This window comes from Epinephelus fuscoguttatus, linkage group LG13, assembly GCF_011397635.1.
Source record: "Epinephelus fuscoguttatus linkage group LG13, E.fuscoguttatus.final_Chr_v1".
Lineage (NCBI taxonomy): Eukaryota > Metazoa > Chordata > Actinopteri > Perciformes > Serranidae > Epinephelus > Epinephelus fuscoguttatus.
In genome coordinates, this window is record NC_064764.1 from 1,219,860 (window position 1) to 1,238,689 (window position 18,830).

Sequence of the window (18,830 nt, forward strand, 5' to 3'; positions counted from 1 at the left end):
CACAAAGGCTCCGGAGAAGAAGCTGAGTTAGTGACATCCACAATGGCCGAGTTAGCAAGATGCAGTAATAGGATACGAGAGAGAGAGAGAGAGAGAGAGAGAGAGAGAGAGAGCATGAGCATGAAGATGAGCATGAACATGAGCTCCTGAATATTTTTGCTTTTTTGGATGTTTTAAAGTGAGATAAACTACTATTATACCACTACTATTATACTACTACTACTATACCAGCAAAAACCTCAGAAAACAGGGATAGACTGGAAAACAACAGAACCAACTGCCAAACTGACAGTTAGCCTAACTGTCCAACCAGCAAAACAAAAGGTCAAGCAAAGAGGAGGAAAACAGCTGAAGACGCAAGTGAGTGAAACCATCAGAAAGAAAATATGACACAGCTAGCTGTAAACAAGACCCTTAGCAACTGTTGCCAAGGAATTTAAATAGCAGCAGTTCAACAGCAGCAGAGCCTGATGGAATCCACCAAAGGCTGTACAGAGGCTGTTCCTCTCCTCTATCCTCCTGATGTAACCAATGAGACTGCCAGGAAGGCATTTAAACAAAAACTGCTAAAAGAAAGACCAGAAACCCTGTTTTCTGATCTTTACAAGACCGGGGAGGTCAGCAATCTGATCCTCTTCACAGACCAGCCGCTAGCATGGCACTCTGCCATCAGTGCCCACTACCCCTCTGTCAAAAAAGAGGGGATCTGTAACGGCTGGAAAATAAAAATAAAAGAAGCAGAGGATTCAGATACTTTCATGATGACAGTAAACTTATACAAGAATGGGACTATCATGGTGCAGGGGAACCTCGAACTGTTTGAGATGGACTTCCTCCTTATAAAGGAAAGAGCCCAGCAGGAGAGATCTAGCTCCACTGACAGTTCCCAGGTCCCAGCTCCCAGCTGCCTAACTACTGAGCAGCCCCCTGAAGAGAAGGAGCCCACCAACCCAGAGCAGGTCCAGGACCCCCAGCTGAACCGCACCATCACTAAACTGAAGGTGAAATTCACAGACCTGGAGAGAGAACTAGTACAACTGAGAGAGCTGATCAGCCAACAGCCATGCCAGCCCACCACAGCTCAGCCTGATCCCTGTACCATCAGCACAGAGCTGGGCATGCTGAGGCAGGACAGGGACAGCTGCAGGAGAGAGCTGAGCCTGCTCAGGACTGAGATCAGAGAGCTGCATCAGGACAGAGAGCAGCATCTAGCAGCACTGACAGCTCTGACAGAGGAGGTGAAGGAGCTCAGAGGAGAGAGAGGGGAGCACAGGAAAGAACTTGCCTCTCTCTCAAAGGAGGTGGAGGAGCTCAGAGGAGAGAGAGAGGAGCACAAGAGAGAACTTGCCTCTCTGTCAAAGGAGGGGGAGGAGCTCAGAGGAGAGAGAGAGGAGCACAGCAGAGCACTCACCACTCTGTCAGAACTCTCAGGAGAGAGGTGGAGCTACACAGGACCTGGATGAAAACATAGACCACAACCAGGACCCTGTGAGCAGCCAGGACCCACCAATCCAAGAACCTACCTCCACCCCCAGCTCCACATCCAGCCCACAGACCAGCACCTCCCCTCATTCCACCAGACCAGCACAACAGAGAGAGAAGACAGACATTGTCCTCCTCATCGACTCCAATGGAAAATTCCTTAATGAAAAGAAACTTTTCCCCACCCACAAAGTGGCTAAAATCTGGTGTCCAAACACCCACCAAGCCATAGACCTGCTGTCAGAGGAGTGGCTTGGATCTCCGAGTCACATCATCATCCACACTGGCACCAATGATCTGCGGAGCCAGCAGGAGAGGGTGTCAGAGTCACTCAAGAGAGTGATAGAGACAGCCTCCACCACCTTCCCCAACAGCATGTGGTGGTCATATCCATTCTGCTCCCAAGGAAAGACTTCCACCCTGACACCATCCACAAGATCAACAGCAGTCTGTCCAGAGACTGTGCATGGAGACCCAATGTCCACCTAGCCCACCACCCCACCCTGGACATCAGCTGTCTCTGCGACCACGTCCATCTGTTTAAAAGCACAGTCCCCATCTTCGCCCAAACACTGAAAAGCGTCGCTCTCAACAGAGACCAATCCACGGCCCGCAGAAAGAGCACATCAGCCCACAACCCCCACAGAACACCAAGACATCCTCAACCAACATCCAGACCAACACAATGGAGACAAGACCACCCTCAGCCCCACCCACATCATGTCCAAATCAGACCCCACCAAGGCAACCATGATGGCAAGCCAGACCACAGTCACCCCTGTCCCTAGGGGCCCCACCCCAACCACAGCGACAAGAGCCACACTCTGGCCCCCTGAGTTATGCCCAGGTGGTCCGGAGAGCAGCAGAACCAACCTTAACCACCCCCCCACACAATGAACTGAGGGACATTCAGCAGATGCTCAGCCTGCTTTGCTCTCATCTGATTGGACAGGTACCACAATAGACACTGTATGAATTATTATTAGAGTATTTCTTGTTCTCATACAGTTTAAAAAAAAAAAAAAAAGGACATTTACATTGTACATAAGTATTGATTACTTAATATACCAGTTATTGATTTGTTACCTTTTATAATATGTCATGTAGATACTCTTAAATTATTTTCTTTGACTTAGTAGTTTATCTCATTTTGATCACCAAATGCAGCCTTTTGAGTTTTAAATGAAATCTAAATCTTTTGCCATCTCTTGTTTGAATGTTCAGGGTCTGAGATCTTCTGCTCTTGGCCTTAAGAGCAGGACCTCAGACTTTATTAGAGAGTTAGAAAATGCAGATGTGTTTATATTGCAAGAGACTTGGTGTAGAGGAGATGTCTCCACTGGTTGTCCCTCAGGCTACATAGAGATAATGTCCCCATTCCACCAAACTAAAGGGAGTAACACAAGGAAGGGATTCAGGGGGAATGCTGATCTGGTATAAGGCAAACCTTGTACAATACATTGAATTAATCAAAAAAGGAGAATTTTCAATTTGGCTCCAAATCAAAAAAGACCTTATCACCACAGATAAAGATGTATTCCTGTGTGCAGCATATATCCCCCCATCACAATCCCCTTATTTTAATGAAGACAGTTTCTCCATTCTCGAAGATGAGATTAGTTACTTTCAGGGCCAGGGAAGTGTACTGATCTGTGGAGACCTGAATGCCAGGACTGGTACAGAACCAGATTTTATCAGCACACAGAGAGACAAACATATACCTGGTCAAGTCAGCATCCCCCTCCCTTCACACCCCGCAGAAACAACTTTGACAAAACTGTCAATAAAAGTGGGCAGCAACTGTTGCAGTTCTGCCGAACATTGGGTCTGTACATGGTTAACAGTCGACTTTGAGGGGACTCATTCGGTCTTTACACTCATAGCTCTCCTCTTGGCAACAGCACAGTAGACTATGGCATCACCGACCTAGACCCCTTCTACCTGAGAGCATTTACAGTCAGCCCCTTAACCCCCTTATCAGACCATAGTAAAATCACACTCTACATTAAAACGCGACAGCAAACGACCCTCACACAGTAGAACCCTGCAATCTGACCTACAGAAAACAACCTTATAAATGGACAAACAAAAGCAAAGACGAATACCAGACAGCAATCAAAAATCCAATCTTTCAATCCCATTTAGACTGTTTTCTTTCCACCTCGTATCCCCTCAATCAGGACAGCCTCAGACAGGCTGTACAGGACATCTACAACATATTTGACCATGTGACAGACTTATCCAGTCTGAAAAAGCGCCAGCACCACAGACCAAAAGACCCGACCAATGACGAGTGGTTTGACACAGAATGCAGACAACTGAGAAAAACTCTCAGAAATGTGTCAAATCAAAAACACAGACAACCTGACAACCCTGAGCTCCGCCTCCAGTACTGGGAAACACCGAGAGTATACAGAAAAACACTCATAACTAAAAAAGAACAGCATGTGAGGCATCAGTTAATTGAAGAGTCCACTGACTCCAGTGACTTCTGGAAAAAATGGCACTCTTTCAGCAAACCACAAAAAGAAGAACTGGCTATTCAAAATGGTGACATCTGGAAAAATCACTTTGAAAGTCTGTATACTGCTGTTCCCCTGAATTCGGCCCAAAACACTGCAGCCAAAGAAAGCCAGTGGTCCTGATGGCATTTTAAATGAAATGCTAAAATTTGATGACCATAAATTTAACATTGCCATATTAAAATTATTTAACCTTATTCAGGGCGTTGGACATTTCCCTGACCTCTGGAGTGAAGGAATCATCACACCAATCTTTAAAAGTGGAAACAAATTCAACCCAAACAATTACCGAGGCATCTGTGTCAGCAGCAACCTGGGGAAGTTGTTCTGCAGCATCCGAAACAGCCGACTGCAAGATTTCCTCAGAGAACATGATGTCCCGAGCAAGAGCCAGATAGGATTCACACTCAAACATAGAACAACAGACCATATCTACGCCCTTCACACCCTCATTAATAAAGATGTCCACCAAAACAAGAGGAAAATCTTCTCTTGTTTTGTAGACTTCAAAAAAGCTTTCGACTCAATTTGGCATGATGGACTGTTCTTAAAATTAATTGAGAAGGGTGTAGGGGGGAAGGTCTATGACATCATCAAAACCATGAACAGCCATATGAAATGTGCTGTTAAAATTAACAACATGGAAACAGATTTCTTCCCCCAGAGTAGAGGAGTAGAACAGGGCTGCAGTCTCAGTCCCATCCTCTTCAACATTTATATCAATGAATTGGCCAAATCACTAGAACTATCTGACATCCCTGGTCTCACTCTGTCTGACACACAGGTTAAATGCCTACTTTTTGCAGATGATCTCATATTGCTGGCTCCATCAAATGAAGCACTACAACAGCAACTGGATCACCTGCAAACCTTCTGTCAGACCTGGGCCCTGACAGTTAATCTGGACAAAACCAAAATTATGATATTCCAGAAACGACCCAGGGGTCAGGGAAACCAAACCAGGTTTTTCCTGGGCTCTCATGAGGTGGAGGCTGGAGCACACACACGACTACACATACTTAGGACTACACATCACCTCCACGGGAAACTTTAACCTGGCTGTTGATGATCTCAGAGAGAAGGGAAGAAGGGCTTTCTATGCTATAAAGAAATCTTCAAACATTAATATACCCATTAGAATCTGGCTCAAAATATTCAAATCTATAATTGAACCAATTATTCTGTATGGTAGTGAGGTGTGGGGTCCTTTTGAAAAATGGGACAAACACCCCATCGAAATCCTGCATACAGAGATTTGCAAGAGCATCCTCAGAGTGCACAGGAACACCCCCAACAACGGGTGCTGAGCTGAGCTAGGCCAATTCCCCCTTTTAATTAGAATTCAAAAAAGAGCCATCAAATTTTATAAACACCTTAAAACAAGTGACCCCAGCTCCTACCACTACAAAGCTCTGCAATGCCAAGAGGAGAACATGGAGAAGAGCCCCCTCAGCCAGCTAATCCTGAGGTTCAGCTCCTCTAACAGCACAAGACCTCAGCACAGCCCTCACACAATCTGGACCCACCAAATTATAGAGAAACAAAAAGAACATTACATTAACTATTGGACATCGACCACAAAAACGCAAAGCAAACTTCAGTGTTATTTGGCTCTAAACAGACAGTACACGGTGGCAGAATATCTGAGCACCGTGACTGATGAGAAACTGAGGAAGACTTTGACCATGTACAGACTCAGTGACCACAGCTTGGCCATAGAGACGGGCAGACACAGGCAGACCTGGCTGCCCAGAGAGGACAGGTTGTGTGAGCTCTGTCCACACAGACAAGTGGAGACAGAGACACACTTCCTGTTGCACTGCAGCAAGTATGAACACATCAGAGCCGACTTCCTCTCAAAAATAAAACATAAAGTCACTGACTTTGATTCTCTGCCTGATCAAACTAAAATGCAACACATCCTTGGAGAGAACAGAGTCAGCAGCTTAGCAGCAGCAAAATATGTCAGGTTATGCCACAGCCTGAGGGACAACCATCAACACCTGACACACCTGTCTATATTTACAGTCCTTGTAACTCACAATCTACATTTTTCTTTATTCTTTTTTTTTCTATATTATATATTGGTGTATTGTATTGTAGATTGGTGTATTTTGTATTATATATCATATATTTAATCTTTTTTTATAGTTTTCTGACTTACTTTTATTATTGTACTTTATTTGTAAATTTTTAATGCCTTTGGCAATATTGTTAATCTACAGTCATGCCAATAAAGGTTATTGAATTGAAACTGAATTGAGAGAGAGAGAGAGAGAGAGAGAGAGAGAGAGAGAGAGAGAGAGAGAAGGAGAGAAGGTGAGAAGGTGAGAAGGTGCCCGGTGTATTATAGGGGGTCCTCTGGCAGACTAGGCCTAAGTCAACCAAACTAGGGGCTGGTACAAGGCAAGCCTGAGCCAGTCCTAACTATAAGCTTTATCAAAGAGGAAAGTCTTAAGTCTAGTCTTAAATGTGGAGGCGGTGTCTGCCTCCCAGACCGCAACAGGAAGATGATTCCACAGGAGAGGAGCCTGAGAGCTGAAGGCTCTGGCTCCTGATCTACTTTTGGAGACTTTAGGGACCACGAGTAACCCTGCGTTCTCAGAGCGCAGTGTTCTGGTGGGATAATAAGGCACTATGAGCTCTCTAAGATATGACGGAGCTTGACCATTTAGAGCTTTATAAGTTAACAGTAGGATTTTAAATTTAATTCTGGATTTTACAGGGAGCCAGTGCAGAGAGGCTAAAACAGGAGAAATATGATCTCATTTCTTAGTTCCTGTTAGTAAATGTGCTGCTGCATTCTGAATTAGCTGGAGAGTTTTTAAGGACTTACTAGAGCTACCTGATAATAGAGAGTTACAGTAATCCAGCCTTGAGGTAACAAAAGTGTGGACCAATTTTTCTGCATCTTTTCGGGTCAGGATAGGCCTAATTTTCGCAATATTACGCAGATGAAAAAATGCAGTCCGTGAGGTTTGTTTTAAATGAGAATTAAAAGACAAATCTTGATCAAATGTTACTCCGAGGTTTCTTACAGTAGTGGTAGAGGCCAGAGCAATGCCATCTAGAGAAACTATGTCATCAGATAAAGAGTCTCTGAGTTGTTTGGGGCCAAGAACAATAACTTCAGTTTTGTCTGAATTTAACATCAGGAAATTGGTGCTCATCCAGGTTTTTATGTCTTTAAGGCAGTTATGGAGTTTAGTTAATTGATTACTTTCTTCTGGCTTCATAGATAAATACAACTGTGTATCATCCGCATAACAATGGAAATTTATAGAAACTTAAAGAGGTTAGAAATTTATACAAATTGAAAACGATTAGATAAATAAGATTTAAACCAGCTTAGTGCAGAAACTTTTAGGCCAATTAAGTGTTCCAGTCTCTGTAGCAGAATTTGATGGTCAATAGTGTCAACTGCTGCACTAAGATCTAATAAAACAAGTACAGAGACCTGTCCTTTGTCTGAAGCAATCAGAAGGTCATTTGTAATTTTAACTAGTGCTGTGTCAGTGCTATGATGCACTCTAAATCCTGACTGAAATTCCTCAAATAAATTATTATCATGGAGAAAATCACACAGCTGGTCTGCGACTACTTTCTCTAGGATCTTTGAAAGAAAGGGAAGATTAGATATTGGTCTATAGTTGTCTAACACCTCTGGATCCAGGGTGGGCTTTTTTAGTAGAGGTTTAATTACAGCTACCTTAAAAGACTGTGGTACATAGCCTGTTAATAAGGATAGATTGATCATATCTAATATATAAGTGTTAACTAAAGGTAAGACCTCCTTAAGTAGCCTAGTTGGGATGGGGTCTAAGAGACACGTTGATGATTTAGATGAAGAAATCACTGCGGTCAATTCTTGAAGAGAAATTGGGGAGAAGCAATCTAAATATATATTAGGTCTTACAGCTGTGTTTGAGGTTAGATAGGTAGGCCTACTATCTGAGGACAGGAGGTCATGAATTTTGCCTCTAATAGTTAGCATTTTGTCATTAAGAAAGCTCATAAAATCATTACTGCTAAGGGCTAAAGGAATACAAGGCTCAATAGAGCTTGGACTCTCAGTCAGCCTGGCTACAGTGCTAAAAAGAAACCTGGAGTTATTCTTGTTTTCTTCTATTAAAGCTGAGTAATAGTTTGCTCTGGCATTGCGGAGGCCCCTCTTACAAGTTTTGAGACTGTCTGCCCAGACTAAACGAGATTCTTCCAGTTCGGTTAATCGCCAATTCCTTTCAAACTTTTGCGATTTGTTTTAACTTACGGGTTTGAGAGTTATACCAAGGAGCGAACTTTCTTTGTTTTGTTAACTTCTTTTTAAGAGGAGCTACAGAGTCGAGTGTTGTTCGCAGCGAGCCTATGGTGCTATCAACAAAATGATCAATTCGGGAGAGGTTAAAGTCAGTATGGGAAACCTCTGTTACTGAAGGACTTGGTATTGAATTTAACGACGGAGTAATCTTTTCCTTAAATTTTGCGACAGCACTATCTGATAAACATCTAGTATAGTAACTGTTGCTGAGTGGCATGTAATCGAGTAAAAAGAAATCAAAAGTAATCAAATAATGATCCGATAGCGAGGGATTCTGTGGAAAGACTGTTAGGTTATCAATTTCAATTCCATACGTCAGAACTAGATTGAGGGTATGCTTAAAACAATGAGTGGGTTCATGTACACCCTGACTGAAGCTAATGGAGTCTAATAATGAGATAAACGCAGTAGCCAGGGAGTCATTATCAACGTCGACATGAATGTTAAAATCGCCTACAATAATAACTTTATCTGATTTAAGAACTAAACTGGATAAAAACTCTGAGAATTCAGATACAAATTCAGAATACGGGCCAGGAGCACAGTACACTATAACAAATAGAAGTGGCTGCGAGGTTTTCCAGGTCGGATGTAAAAGACTAAGAACGAGGCTTTCAAATGAATTATAATCTAGTTTAGGTTTAGGGCTGATTAACAGACTAGAGTTAAAAATGGCTGCAACTCCCCCTCCTCGGCCGCTGCCTCGAGGAATGTGGGTATTATTATGACTGGGAGGAGTGGACTCATTTAGACTAACGTATTCATCTTGACACAGCCAGGTTTCAGTGAGACTGAGTAAATCAATATGATTATCTGATATTAATTCGCTTACTAACACTGCTTTAGACGATAGAGACCTGATATTTGACGGTCCGCATTTAATTCTCCTGTTTTGTCTTTCTGTCACAGAAGAGGTTTAATTTTTATGAGGTTGTTATGTACAACTCCTCTTTGTTTAATTTTAGATTTAAATAATTTAGGAGGTCGGGGGACAGACACCATTTGTATAAAACTATGAAAACTATGGCTGGTAGGGATTTAAATTACTAATAAAATTTTCCAGGTTCCTAGAAATGAGAGCAGCTCCATCCAAAGTGGGATGAATGCCGTCTCTCCTAATAAGACCAGGTTTTCCCCAGAAAGTTTGCCAATTATTAACGAAATCCACATTGTTTGCTGGACACCACCTGGACAGCCAGTGATTAAATGATGACATGCGGCTAAACATGTCATCAGTGGTCAGATTTGGGAGGGGTCCAGAGAAAACTACGGAGTCCGACATCGTTTTTGCATATTCACACACCGAGGCGATATTAATTTTAGTGACCTCCGATTGGCATAACCGGGTGTCATTGCCGCCGACGTGAATAACAATCTTACTGAATCTAACATTTAGCTTTAGCCAGCAGTTTTAAATTTGATTCAATGTCGCCCGCTCTGGCCCCAGGGATACATTTGACTATGGCCACTGGTGTTGCTAACTTCATTCATTTGTTTCTCAGAATAGAGCTGCCAATAACTAGAGTTTTATCCTCAGCGGGTGTGTCGCTGAGTGGGGAAAAGCGGTTGGAAATGTGAACAGGCTGGTGGTGAGCCATGGGCTTCGGCTTGGAGCTGTGCCTCTGGCGAACCGTAACCCAACCTCCCGGCTGAACGGGAGTTACTGGAGGACAGCTAGCAGAGGCAAAGGCTATGCTATGTGGCTCCGCACCGGCTACAGGGGACTGGCTAACGACAGCAGCTACTGAATGGTTTTCCATGGTGCGGAGCCGCGCTTCTAATTCACTAAGCCTCGCTTCCAATGCAGCAAATAAGCTACACTTGTTACAATTACCACTGTCGCTAAAGGAGGCAGAGGCATAACTGAACATTTGGCACACCGAGCAAGAAAGAGCAGAGGGAGAAGCCATCGCTAGCTGTAAAGCTAATGTAGCTACCAAGACTAGTAACATGCAAACAACAGCTAAGAGATTTGCGAGAAAGTTGTAGAAAGGAGGCTATAAGTGCTTAAACAGAACTAGTATGGGTTAAGACTTGGAGTAGACGTTAAAGCAACTGAAGTGAGAAAGCAGAAAGCAGGCTAGTAGAATTCACAAGAGCAGTACAGAGATGCTGTCACATAAACACCGGAAATGACACAACTCGCTTACCACAATACGTCAGCACGTCAGCAAACAGACCCTCATCATCCCTTCCTCTACCCTTCCTTCAGCTATCCAAAACAACATGGCCTCTGCTCCCCTATCTGCTCTCACCAGCAGCACAGCAGGTCAAGAGCCCAATGCAACAAGCCAGAGGGCTCCACCACAAGCTGCACAGCCTCCTTCCCTTCTTCCGACTTTTCTATCCCTCTCCCCCCCTCCCCTTCCCCTCCCTACCCCCTCCCTTCCCCAATACCCAAATGTTTTTTTCCGATTGTACAACTAACTACACTCTCGCCACAGCAGCACCACCCAGCCAACCTGCTTCAGCACTCTATCGGCCTTCTCCTGTCTCTCCCACCGTACGCCAGGAAATTCTTACTGGTAATTAGTTGATCTAGCCCAACTCCTTCAGCCATCCATCATAGACACCAGTCAGCCCAGAGAAATTCACACTCATTTCGGTTATGTGCAGCTCCGCCACCCTTTACCTTCTCGGTCCAAAGACTTGACTCCCACTGAATTCGCCCTTGCCTTTTCACTCTACAGAGATGTCATCTGCTCAGCCTTCCCTGCATGGAGACCTGAGCTGTCAATATCGACATAACTCGACATGGCACTACGGTTCGGAGGGACAGGGTTTTACTCTTACCACGTCCATTTCGCTAATCAGGCAGCTGGCCGCATACAACTTAACCAAGGAACATAGTGGGGCACTCTCGATTCCGAATTATACTGTCGCATCTTCGCCGCCCGCACATCCCTCTCCTGCGAGTTGTGCGGAGCCCCCTCCCACCCTGCCACCACATGTACAGTCAGTGCCCCACCACCTCGATCACGTCCTTCTTCTTCACGCGACACCTCAGTTTTCAACCGCTTATCAGCAGCTGCACCCCCACCTTCCATCATCCTTAAGCCTGCAGACTTACGTCCCTCAGTCAATGTCCCCGTGCCTAAGGGGTTAGATAAACAGTCCTCTACCAGGCAGGAAGAATGGTCTACAATAATTTCAACCACCTGGGCTGCTCCCTCTCCAACTGCCGCTTCCTGCACGTCTGTTCCTTCTGTGGAGGTGCGCACGCCAGGACCACCTGCCCTCACAATCCTACCACACATGCAGCACTAGCACGGCACCTCAGCACACCCATTAAGGTAAACATTCTTGCCACTGCTCTACAACATCATCCCGATAGACCATTTGTTGATTTTCTCATCAATGGCTTCACACATGGTTTCCATCCCGGTATGGAAGTACTTCCTGACACTTCACACATTTGTCATAACCTCCAGTCCGCTCTCGCTGAACCTCACACTGTCGACACCCTGCTGGCTAAGGAAGTCAAAGAGGGTTTCATGATAGGGCCATTTGACAGTCCCCCATTTCCTATATTCCGCATCAGTCCCATAGGCATTGCAACTCGGAAATATTCAGGCAAAAAGAGGCTAATCATTGATCTATCTTCACCACACAGCTCACACATTCCAAGCATCAACAGCGTCATACCATGCCCAGATTTCTCCATGCAATACACAAACATTGATCACGCCATCACCCTCATCCGTCTAGCAGGAGGCGGGGCCTGGCTTTCCAAAGCTGACATCACCAGCGCATTTAAAGTTCTGCCCATTCACCCAGACTACTGGCGTTTTTTCGGCGTTTGCTGGAAAGGAAGTTTTTACTTCTCAGTACGCCTCACCTTCGGATGCAGAAGTCCTAAGATCTTTGGTCACTCTCAGAAGCCCTTTGCTGGATCTTGGTCAACAACCACAAACTCCCTCATGTGTTACTCCTCCTTGATGATTTTCTCATCGTCACTCCACCATCCTCACCCCCTCGCCACGAGCTCACTACCCTCATCAAAGCCTTTTCGGAACTCGGTGTTCCTCTTTCTGAAAAGAAAACCTCAGGTCCTGACACATCCATTGAGTTCTTGGGCATCACTCTCGATTCAGTCGCCTTCCAGGCTTCTCTGCCAGCCGAGAAAATACAACGCATCACTTTGCTCCTATCTAACTATCTCCTGGCAGACAGATGCACCAAACACCAGCTGCTAGCCCTCCTTGGCCATCTCAATTATGCCATTCGCATAATTCCTCAGGCAAAATCCTTCCTCTCTAACCTCCTGACTAAAGCAGCAACCGTCCCCTCACTCCACAACAGAGTCACCCTAGATGATGCCTGCAAAGTGGAAATGCGCATGTGGCAGCATTTCCTGTCCTCCTGGAATGTTATTTCGTTCTTTTACGAAGACTACCTCACGCAGCCCGAGGACATCCAACTTTACACAGATTCAGCTCCCTCCATAGGTTTCGGCGGCTACTATGGAGGGGGTGGTTTGCTTCAGCTTGGCCCCCAGAGTTTAGCTCTCTCGATTCAGAGTCCCGCTCTCCTTCATCCGCACTCCACGAGCTATATCCCATCATCATAGCTGCCATTCTTTGGGGGCACGAATGGTCAAAAAATCCATACTCAGCAGTCGTAGAGATCATTAACAAAGGGCGATCTCGTTCTCCCATCATCATGCAGTTCATGCACAGATTCACACTAATCTCAGCTCAACAACAGTTCATTCTCCAGGCAGCTCACGTTCCCGGTCATTACAACAGCATCGCTGACTCATTGTCTCGCTTTTCATAATTTCCCTCTCTCGACATCACGTCCATCTGCAACTTCATCACCCATGCTCATTCCATCTTAAACATCCGAGTATCCACTATCCAGACCTACCTAGCAGGAATCAACTGTTTCCATAAACTAGTCACTGGCTCCCCTTGTCCAGCCACCTCTCATTCACACGTTACCATGCCAGTCAAAGGCTTGCGCAAACAGGAGCCCGTGCCTCCAACTAGACGCCTACCACTCACTTCTGACCTTCTCAGCCTCTGCATCCACACTCTACGTTCAGGCTACATATCCCTGATGGTCGACTTAACCCTCGAATCCATGTTCCTGCTGGCTTTCTTTGGGTTCCTGAGATGCTCCGAATTCGCCCCAGCTTCTTCCGCTTACAACCCTTCTCGTCATCCCAGTATGTCCGACATAACCATCCATACCTCTGACTCTCTCATATTCACACTCCGAAGGACCAAAACCGATCAACTGGGCATTTCCTTCCCCATCTACCTCTTCCTCCTCAACTCCTATCTCAGCCCATACGAGCTGCTGACAAAATACATCCACTCCAGGTATGCTTCCAGCGCATTACCTCAACACCCACTATTTCTCACTGAAACAGGAAAAATGGCCACCCGATTCTGGTTCCAGAAACACCTACACAGAGTCCTCCGCATTTCAGGCATTTCTTCCGAACATTATTTGAGCCATTCCTTCCGCATTGGTGCAGCCTCCACCACAGCCAGAATGGGCATCTCTGATCAAACCATCCAGGTCCTAGGTCGCTGGTCCTCTCATGCATACCACACATACATACATAACAACCTCAACGATCTACGTCAAGCTCACATCCAATTGAGCTTATAAAATCCAACTCTTTTGGGGGTCCATAATCAGCTTGGGCGGAAAATGCTGAGACGGAACCCCCACACTGAGTCTCCTTCTGCCCAGCATCCAGCATACCCTCTGGACCAGCCTGGCTGACGACATCCTCCATCCATCTTTGCCCCTCCCCTCTACATTCACTCACCATCAACATCATCTCATACCTCAGAACATTCATTAAAACGTTTAACTTCATATTGTTGTGGCGTGATCCTTGCTAGTGAAACTCTTGTCAATGCAATACCTTGACAGCAACCCAGCAGCAACACAACAAATGGTGGCAACAAAGTCTGTCAGGAAAGACACACATACACACCAGGACACTGAAAACAGGCATTTAAATGTGAAATGAATAATCAAACACTTAAATGTAGGGTTATGATAGTTTAGTTTGATAATTTGTTGATGTAAAGGTTGCTGAAAATGCCTACACCTTTTTAATACATGAATTCCTATGGGCTTCTCTATAGGGGTACAATGCTGTCTAATGGGAACGTTCAGACAAACACACAGATGGAAAGAGTAAGAGGCATGAATTTTAAACTTAAAGGGTTTTGAAACTTTTCCATGAGTACTGTATAAAATTTTGAATGACTAAGCCCATATATGTGTTGATGTTTGTGTCTCACCACAGCCGAGCTCATCCTCTCCATTGTCACAGTGCACCTCTCCGTCACACTGAGCCGAGGTGCTGATGCATTTAGACGATGAGCCACAACGAAACTTCCCCACGCAGCTCAGACCCACTGTAAACACACACATACACACACACGCACTAGGAGGGAGGCAAACAGACAGAGAGGGTGATCAAACACAGACTAAATGAGAAATTAATGATGGAGTTTCTCCATTAGTACAGAAAATCTGTTAAAGACCAACAAAGGCCATCTAGTATATTTTTTGTCTGTTTCACTGATGGGTGCTGATAAATAATGTATGTCAGCATATCACTCTGTGGCAAATATGAAGAGAAAATAAAAAAAGTGAAGTGGCAGTTTAAAGTACTAACAGCAAAGGTGGATTGGAATGCATAAAGTTATATTTTGTTCACTTCTACTGAGACCAGCTTAAATGACAAAAGGGTTACATCCAGAGATGGGGGACTCGAGTCACATGATTTGACTCGAGTCAGACTCGAGTCACAAATATGATGACTTGAGACTTGCTTGACTAACGTTGATAAAAGACTCGATTTGACTTTGACTTTGTATTCATGACTTGAGACTTGACTTGAGATAGATGACTTGATAGGTCTTGGCTTTAATTCAATATGGAAGGCACGCTAAGCACCATTGGGCGTCACTTCTGTTTACGTTCAACAATGTTATCAAACACAACGGAGCTAGCTCCCCCCTCCCCTCTCCCCCCTCCCCCCCTCATCCTCCGTGACTCTGTCATGAACCAGTGATAAGCCATAACTGCTAGTTACCCTGGATTTACACACCTGTTTGAGGGATAGTGCACCCAACATGAAAATTCACCCACTCTCTACTCACCCTCATGCCGATGGGAGATCAGGTGAAGTTTTACAGTCCTCACAACATTTGCAGAGATCAAAGAGGAGAGGAGGTAGCAACAAAACTCCACCTAATGGAGGCTTATGGCGCCCCAGATTCAAAGGTCCAAAAACACTTAATTGAAACCACAAAATATCTCCATTCTGCTCATCTGTAGTGATCTAATGTCCTGAAGCCCCGACATAAAAAGTTGTTTGGGAAAACATCATTTGAACTCTGTTTTTAGCCTCATTGTAGCCTGTAGCTCTAACTGCCTCTCTGGGCCCCACGTTCACGTGTGCGTGCTTGCCCGAGACTGTGGGACATGGGCACCGCGTTCATGTGTGTGTGCTTGCTTTCGCTGGTCTCGCGCTGGCTGGTTGGTGCAGCCTGGACCCAAATGTTTGTGTTGCCATTTGAGGAGCCTGGGCTGTCTACACAGACCAGACTTTTTCACAGCATATTCAGAAGACATGTAGCTAGCGGATTGTGAGGAGATGTTTGTATGTGACACATGACTTGACTTGTGACTTGCTTGACCTGAGCAATGACTCGACTTGATTTGCTTGACTTATAGCAGGGACTTGACTTGACTTGCTTGATTCTCACCACAGCTAACTTCGGACTTGCTTGAGACTTGAAGGTAAAGACTTGAGACTTGCTTGAGACTTGCACGTGTGACTTTCCCCCATTTCTGGTTACAACAGACCAGGTGATATTGGAGTATCTTCTCTTCAGAATATTCCTAAAAGTGGTGTGCACATCCAGTATATCTGACAGAAGGTGTCTCTCCACACTGATAAACAACACTAAATATAAAATATTTGAAAAAGAAACAATCTCCTTATACATGTGTGTATAGCAGTGTTTTAGTAATAGTCTCTATCCATAGTAACACACCTGAAAATGCATATCACATGACCATTAACAAAAAGGAGGTATAGAGTGCCCCAGTAATGTGTCCTAAAACCTGGAAATGAGTTAGCATTTTTGAGCTTCTGGTTCCCTCATCTTTAAGTCAATGGGTTTTGGTTTGACGTCTGAAATGGTGATTAACACACGCTTAAGAGACTTAAATGCTTCGTTCTACGACATAAAATATGTCAGTAAATACTCCACTCGTCTGTTTTAAAGCTTTTATGTGTCTTAAAAGAGGCGGTTGCTTACAAGTGGTGAAATGAGACTATAGAACATCATCACACTGAACATGGCTTTACAGACTTGTTTGCTACCGTACTGTAGTTGGTGTATTGCTTAATGTTAGCTTTTTACCTCAGATGATTGAATTTATGCTTCAAAATTTGTCAGTACTTGCCACGGAGCTTGTTTTCTGCAATAATCCAAAATCCAATGGAAAAATCCCAATTTAACAAGGGAACCAGGTAACTTCCATGTCAGCCGACAGAAAAACATCATCCCTGCAGCACTCTATGCGCATGCCATTGTAAACAGGATACAGATTGTCTACTCTGAGAAACAAAAAAAACAAATTAGTCATTCCTGTACAAGATACAAGGCCAAGAAATTCTAAGAAAATTCTTCAAATTGTAACGTTCTCTTATAATTTCCCCTTAAAGTTAAGATTAGGTCCTTGTAAGATAAAAGTTATTCACAAAGCATCTTAGACCTTAAAAGAGCTCCTAAGGTGAAAAAGTGTTAGGAGCAGGGAGGAGGACTTTTAAGAGGCTTAAGAGTTTCCTTGGCATAGGAGAAAATGGTGGAAACACAAAGAGGTCAGAGAAATGGTCTCTAAACACAAAATGACAGTGTGTAAATGAAATGCTACAAATGAGATTGTGCAAGGATAATGGTTGTGGCCGATCTCATTTGGGATATGCACACATGTCCCACGTAACAAAATATTGCTACAATGCCAGAAATAAAATTATCACAATACTAAGATATTTAAAAAACTGGAAAAATGCAAGCGTGCAGCAGTGATGACTTTTGTCTGTTTCAGCCTTCCATAAGCAGAGTGATCACAATAGACAATATGAGACTGACAGCATTATCATTGTTAGGATAACGCTGTCAATCTCATATTGTGATGCAGTTCATTTCATGTCCACTGGGTGTCCACACCTTGCAGGCCCACAAAAGGGCATGTCTGTTAAAAGAAAGCATCACACCTAGCACCAGGGTCAACCACACTTACTCACCAAGCCCATGTTTACATGAAAACGATCCACTGAAAACAGAATCGTTTCTCATTTTCGTTTTGAAAAAAGTTCTGCGTTTAGACGACAACGTTTTGATAACAATCGCTGTGCACACGGATCCGCAAAAATGATCAAAAACGCTGTAGTATACATGCCAGGCCAGTTGTTGGCAGTGTGACGCTTACTCTTCCTTCTACAGAGCGGCGATGTATAAACAAACAAAATGGCAATTACTGTGATTGCTGGCCTCCTTGTAAAAAGCGGTTTGATTTGGCAGAATGACCAAAACAACGAATGAAATGGAGGAAAAAAAGAACGAGAAAGCCGAACTGGACAGAAGAGCAGTGTCTGCTGTTGGCACAGCTCGTGGAGGAGAACAACGGAGTTTTAAGAAGGAAATTCGGTCCCAGGATCACAGCACAAGGGAAGAGGTAGACTTGGGAGCCCATTGCCCGACAAATCAATGTGTCGTTCCCTCTCCTTTTACACACAAGCGATGAGTGTGAGAAACGCTGGTACGTGCTGCAATCCAAAGCGGGCGTTATTGCGTTACTACGCTGGGTGGGAAAAGTAAGCTCATCCCTGATGAGGTCAACCACAAACATTATCCCTGCATGATCAAGCCGGTAGCGACTTATTAAATCACTGTCGTTCAATATACGGAGAATATCTCTCCTTCCTCTCTGTCTTTCCGCCATCTTCTCTGTTTAAGACACTCTTAAGCTTCTTAAAAGTCCTCCTCCTTTCACCTTAGGAGCTCTCTTAAGGCCTAAGATGCTTTGTGAATAACTTTTATCTTACCAAGGGAAAATTCTAAGAAAAATCTTAGAATTCGAGGAATTCTAAGATTTTTCTTAGAATGACGTCACTAAGAGCTACTTTTAGTCTTAGGATTCTTTGTGAATAAGGGCCCTGGTGAACATGGAAATAACTGTAACGAGTAGCATCTCAAAATAAATGTTTTAGCTAGGATTGTTCAAATAATTATGACATAAAAACAAAACAAAAAGCAAGACTAATACATGGAAATTGTATGACAAGTAATGCATTTGGACTTCATACATTTTGAAAAATATTGTGGGCATTATTTGACACAGAGCTAGAGGCAAACCACTTTTAGAAGTGCTGCAAAGGGGGAAAACTTATGACGCTGATACACACAGTTTGCAAGCCCAAGTCTCTCACAGAGGTAGTGCTCTGGTTGGTTCACGGT

The 18,830-nt window shown here is 44.2% G+C and overlaps 1 protein-coding gene across 1 annotated transcript in view; it reads right to left on the reverse strand.

The window, feature by feature from the left end:
• tmprss3a (transmembrane serine protease 3a) overlaps positions 1-18,830 on the reverse strand; it is a 117,875-nt gene that overhangs the window by 68,007 nt on the left and 31,038 nt on the right. Inside the window, exon 3 of the mRNA XM_049595158.1 lies at positions 14,592-14,708. Within this exon, the coding sequence (XP_049451115.1) occupies positions 14,592-14,708 (117 nt within the window). The remainder of the gene's footprint in view (positions 1-14,591; positions 14,709-18,830) is intronic.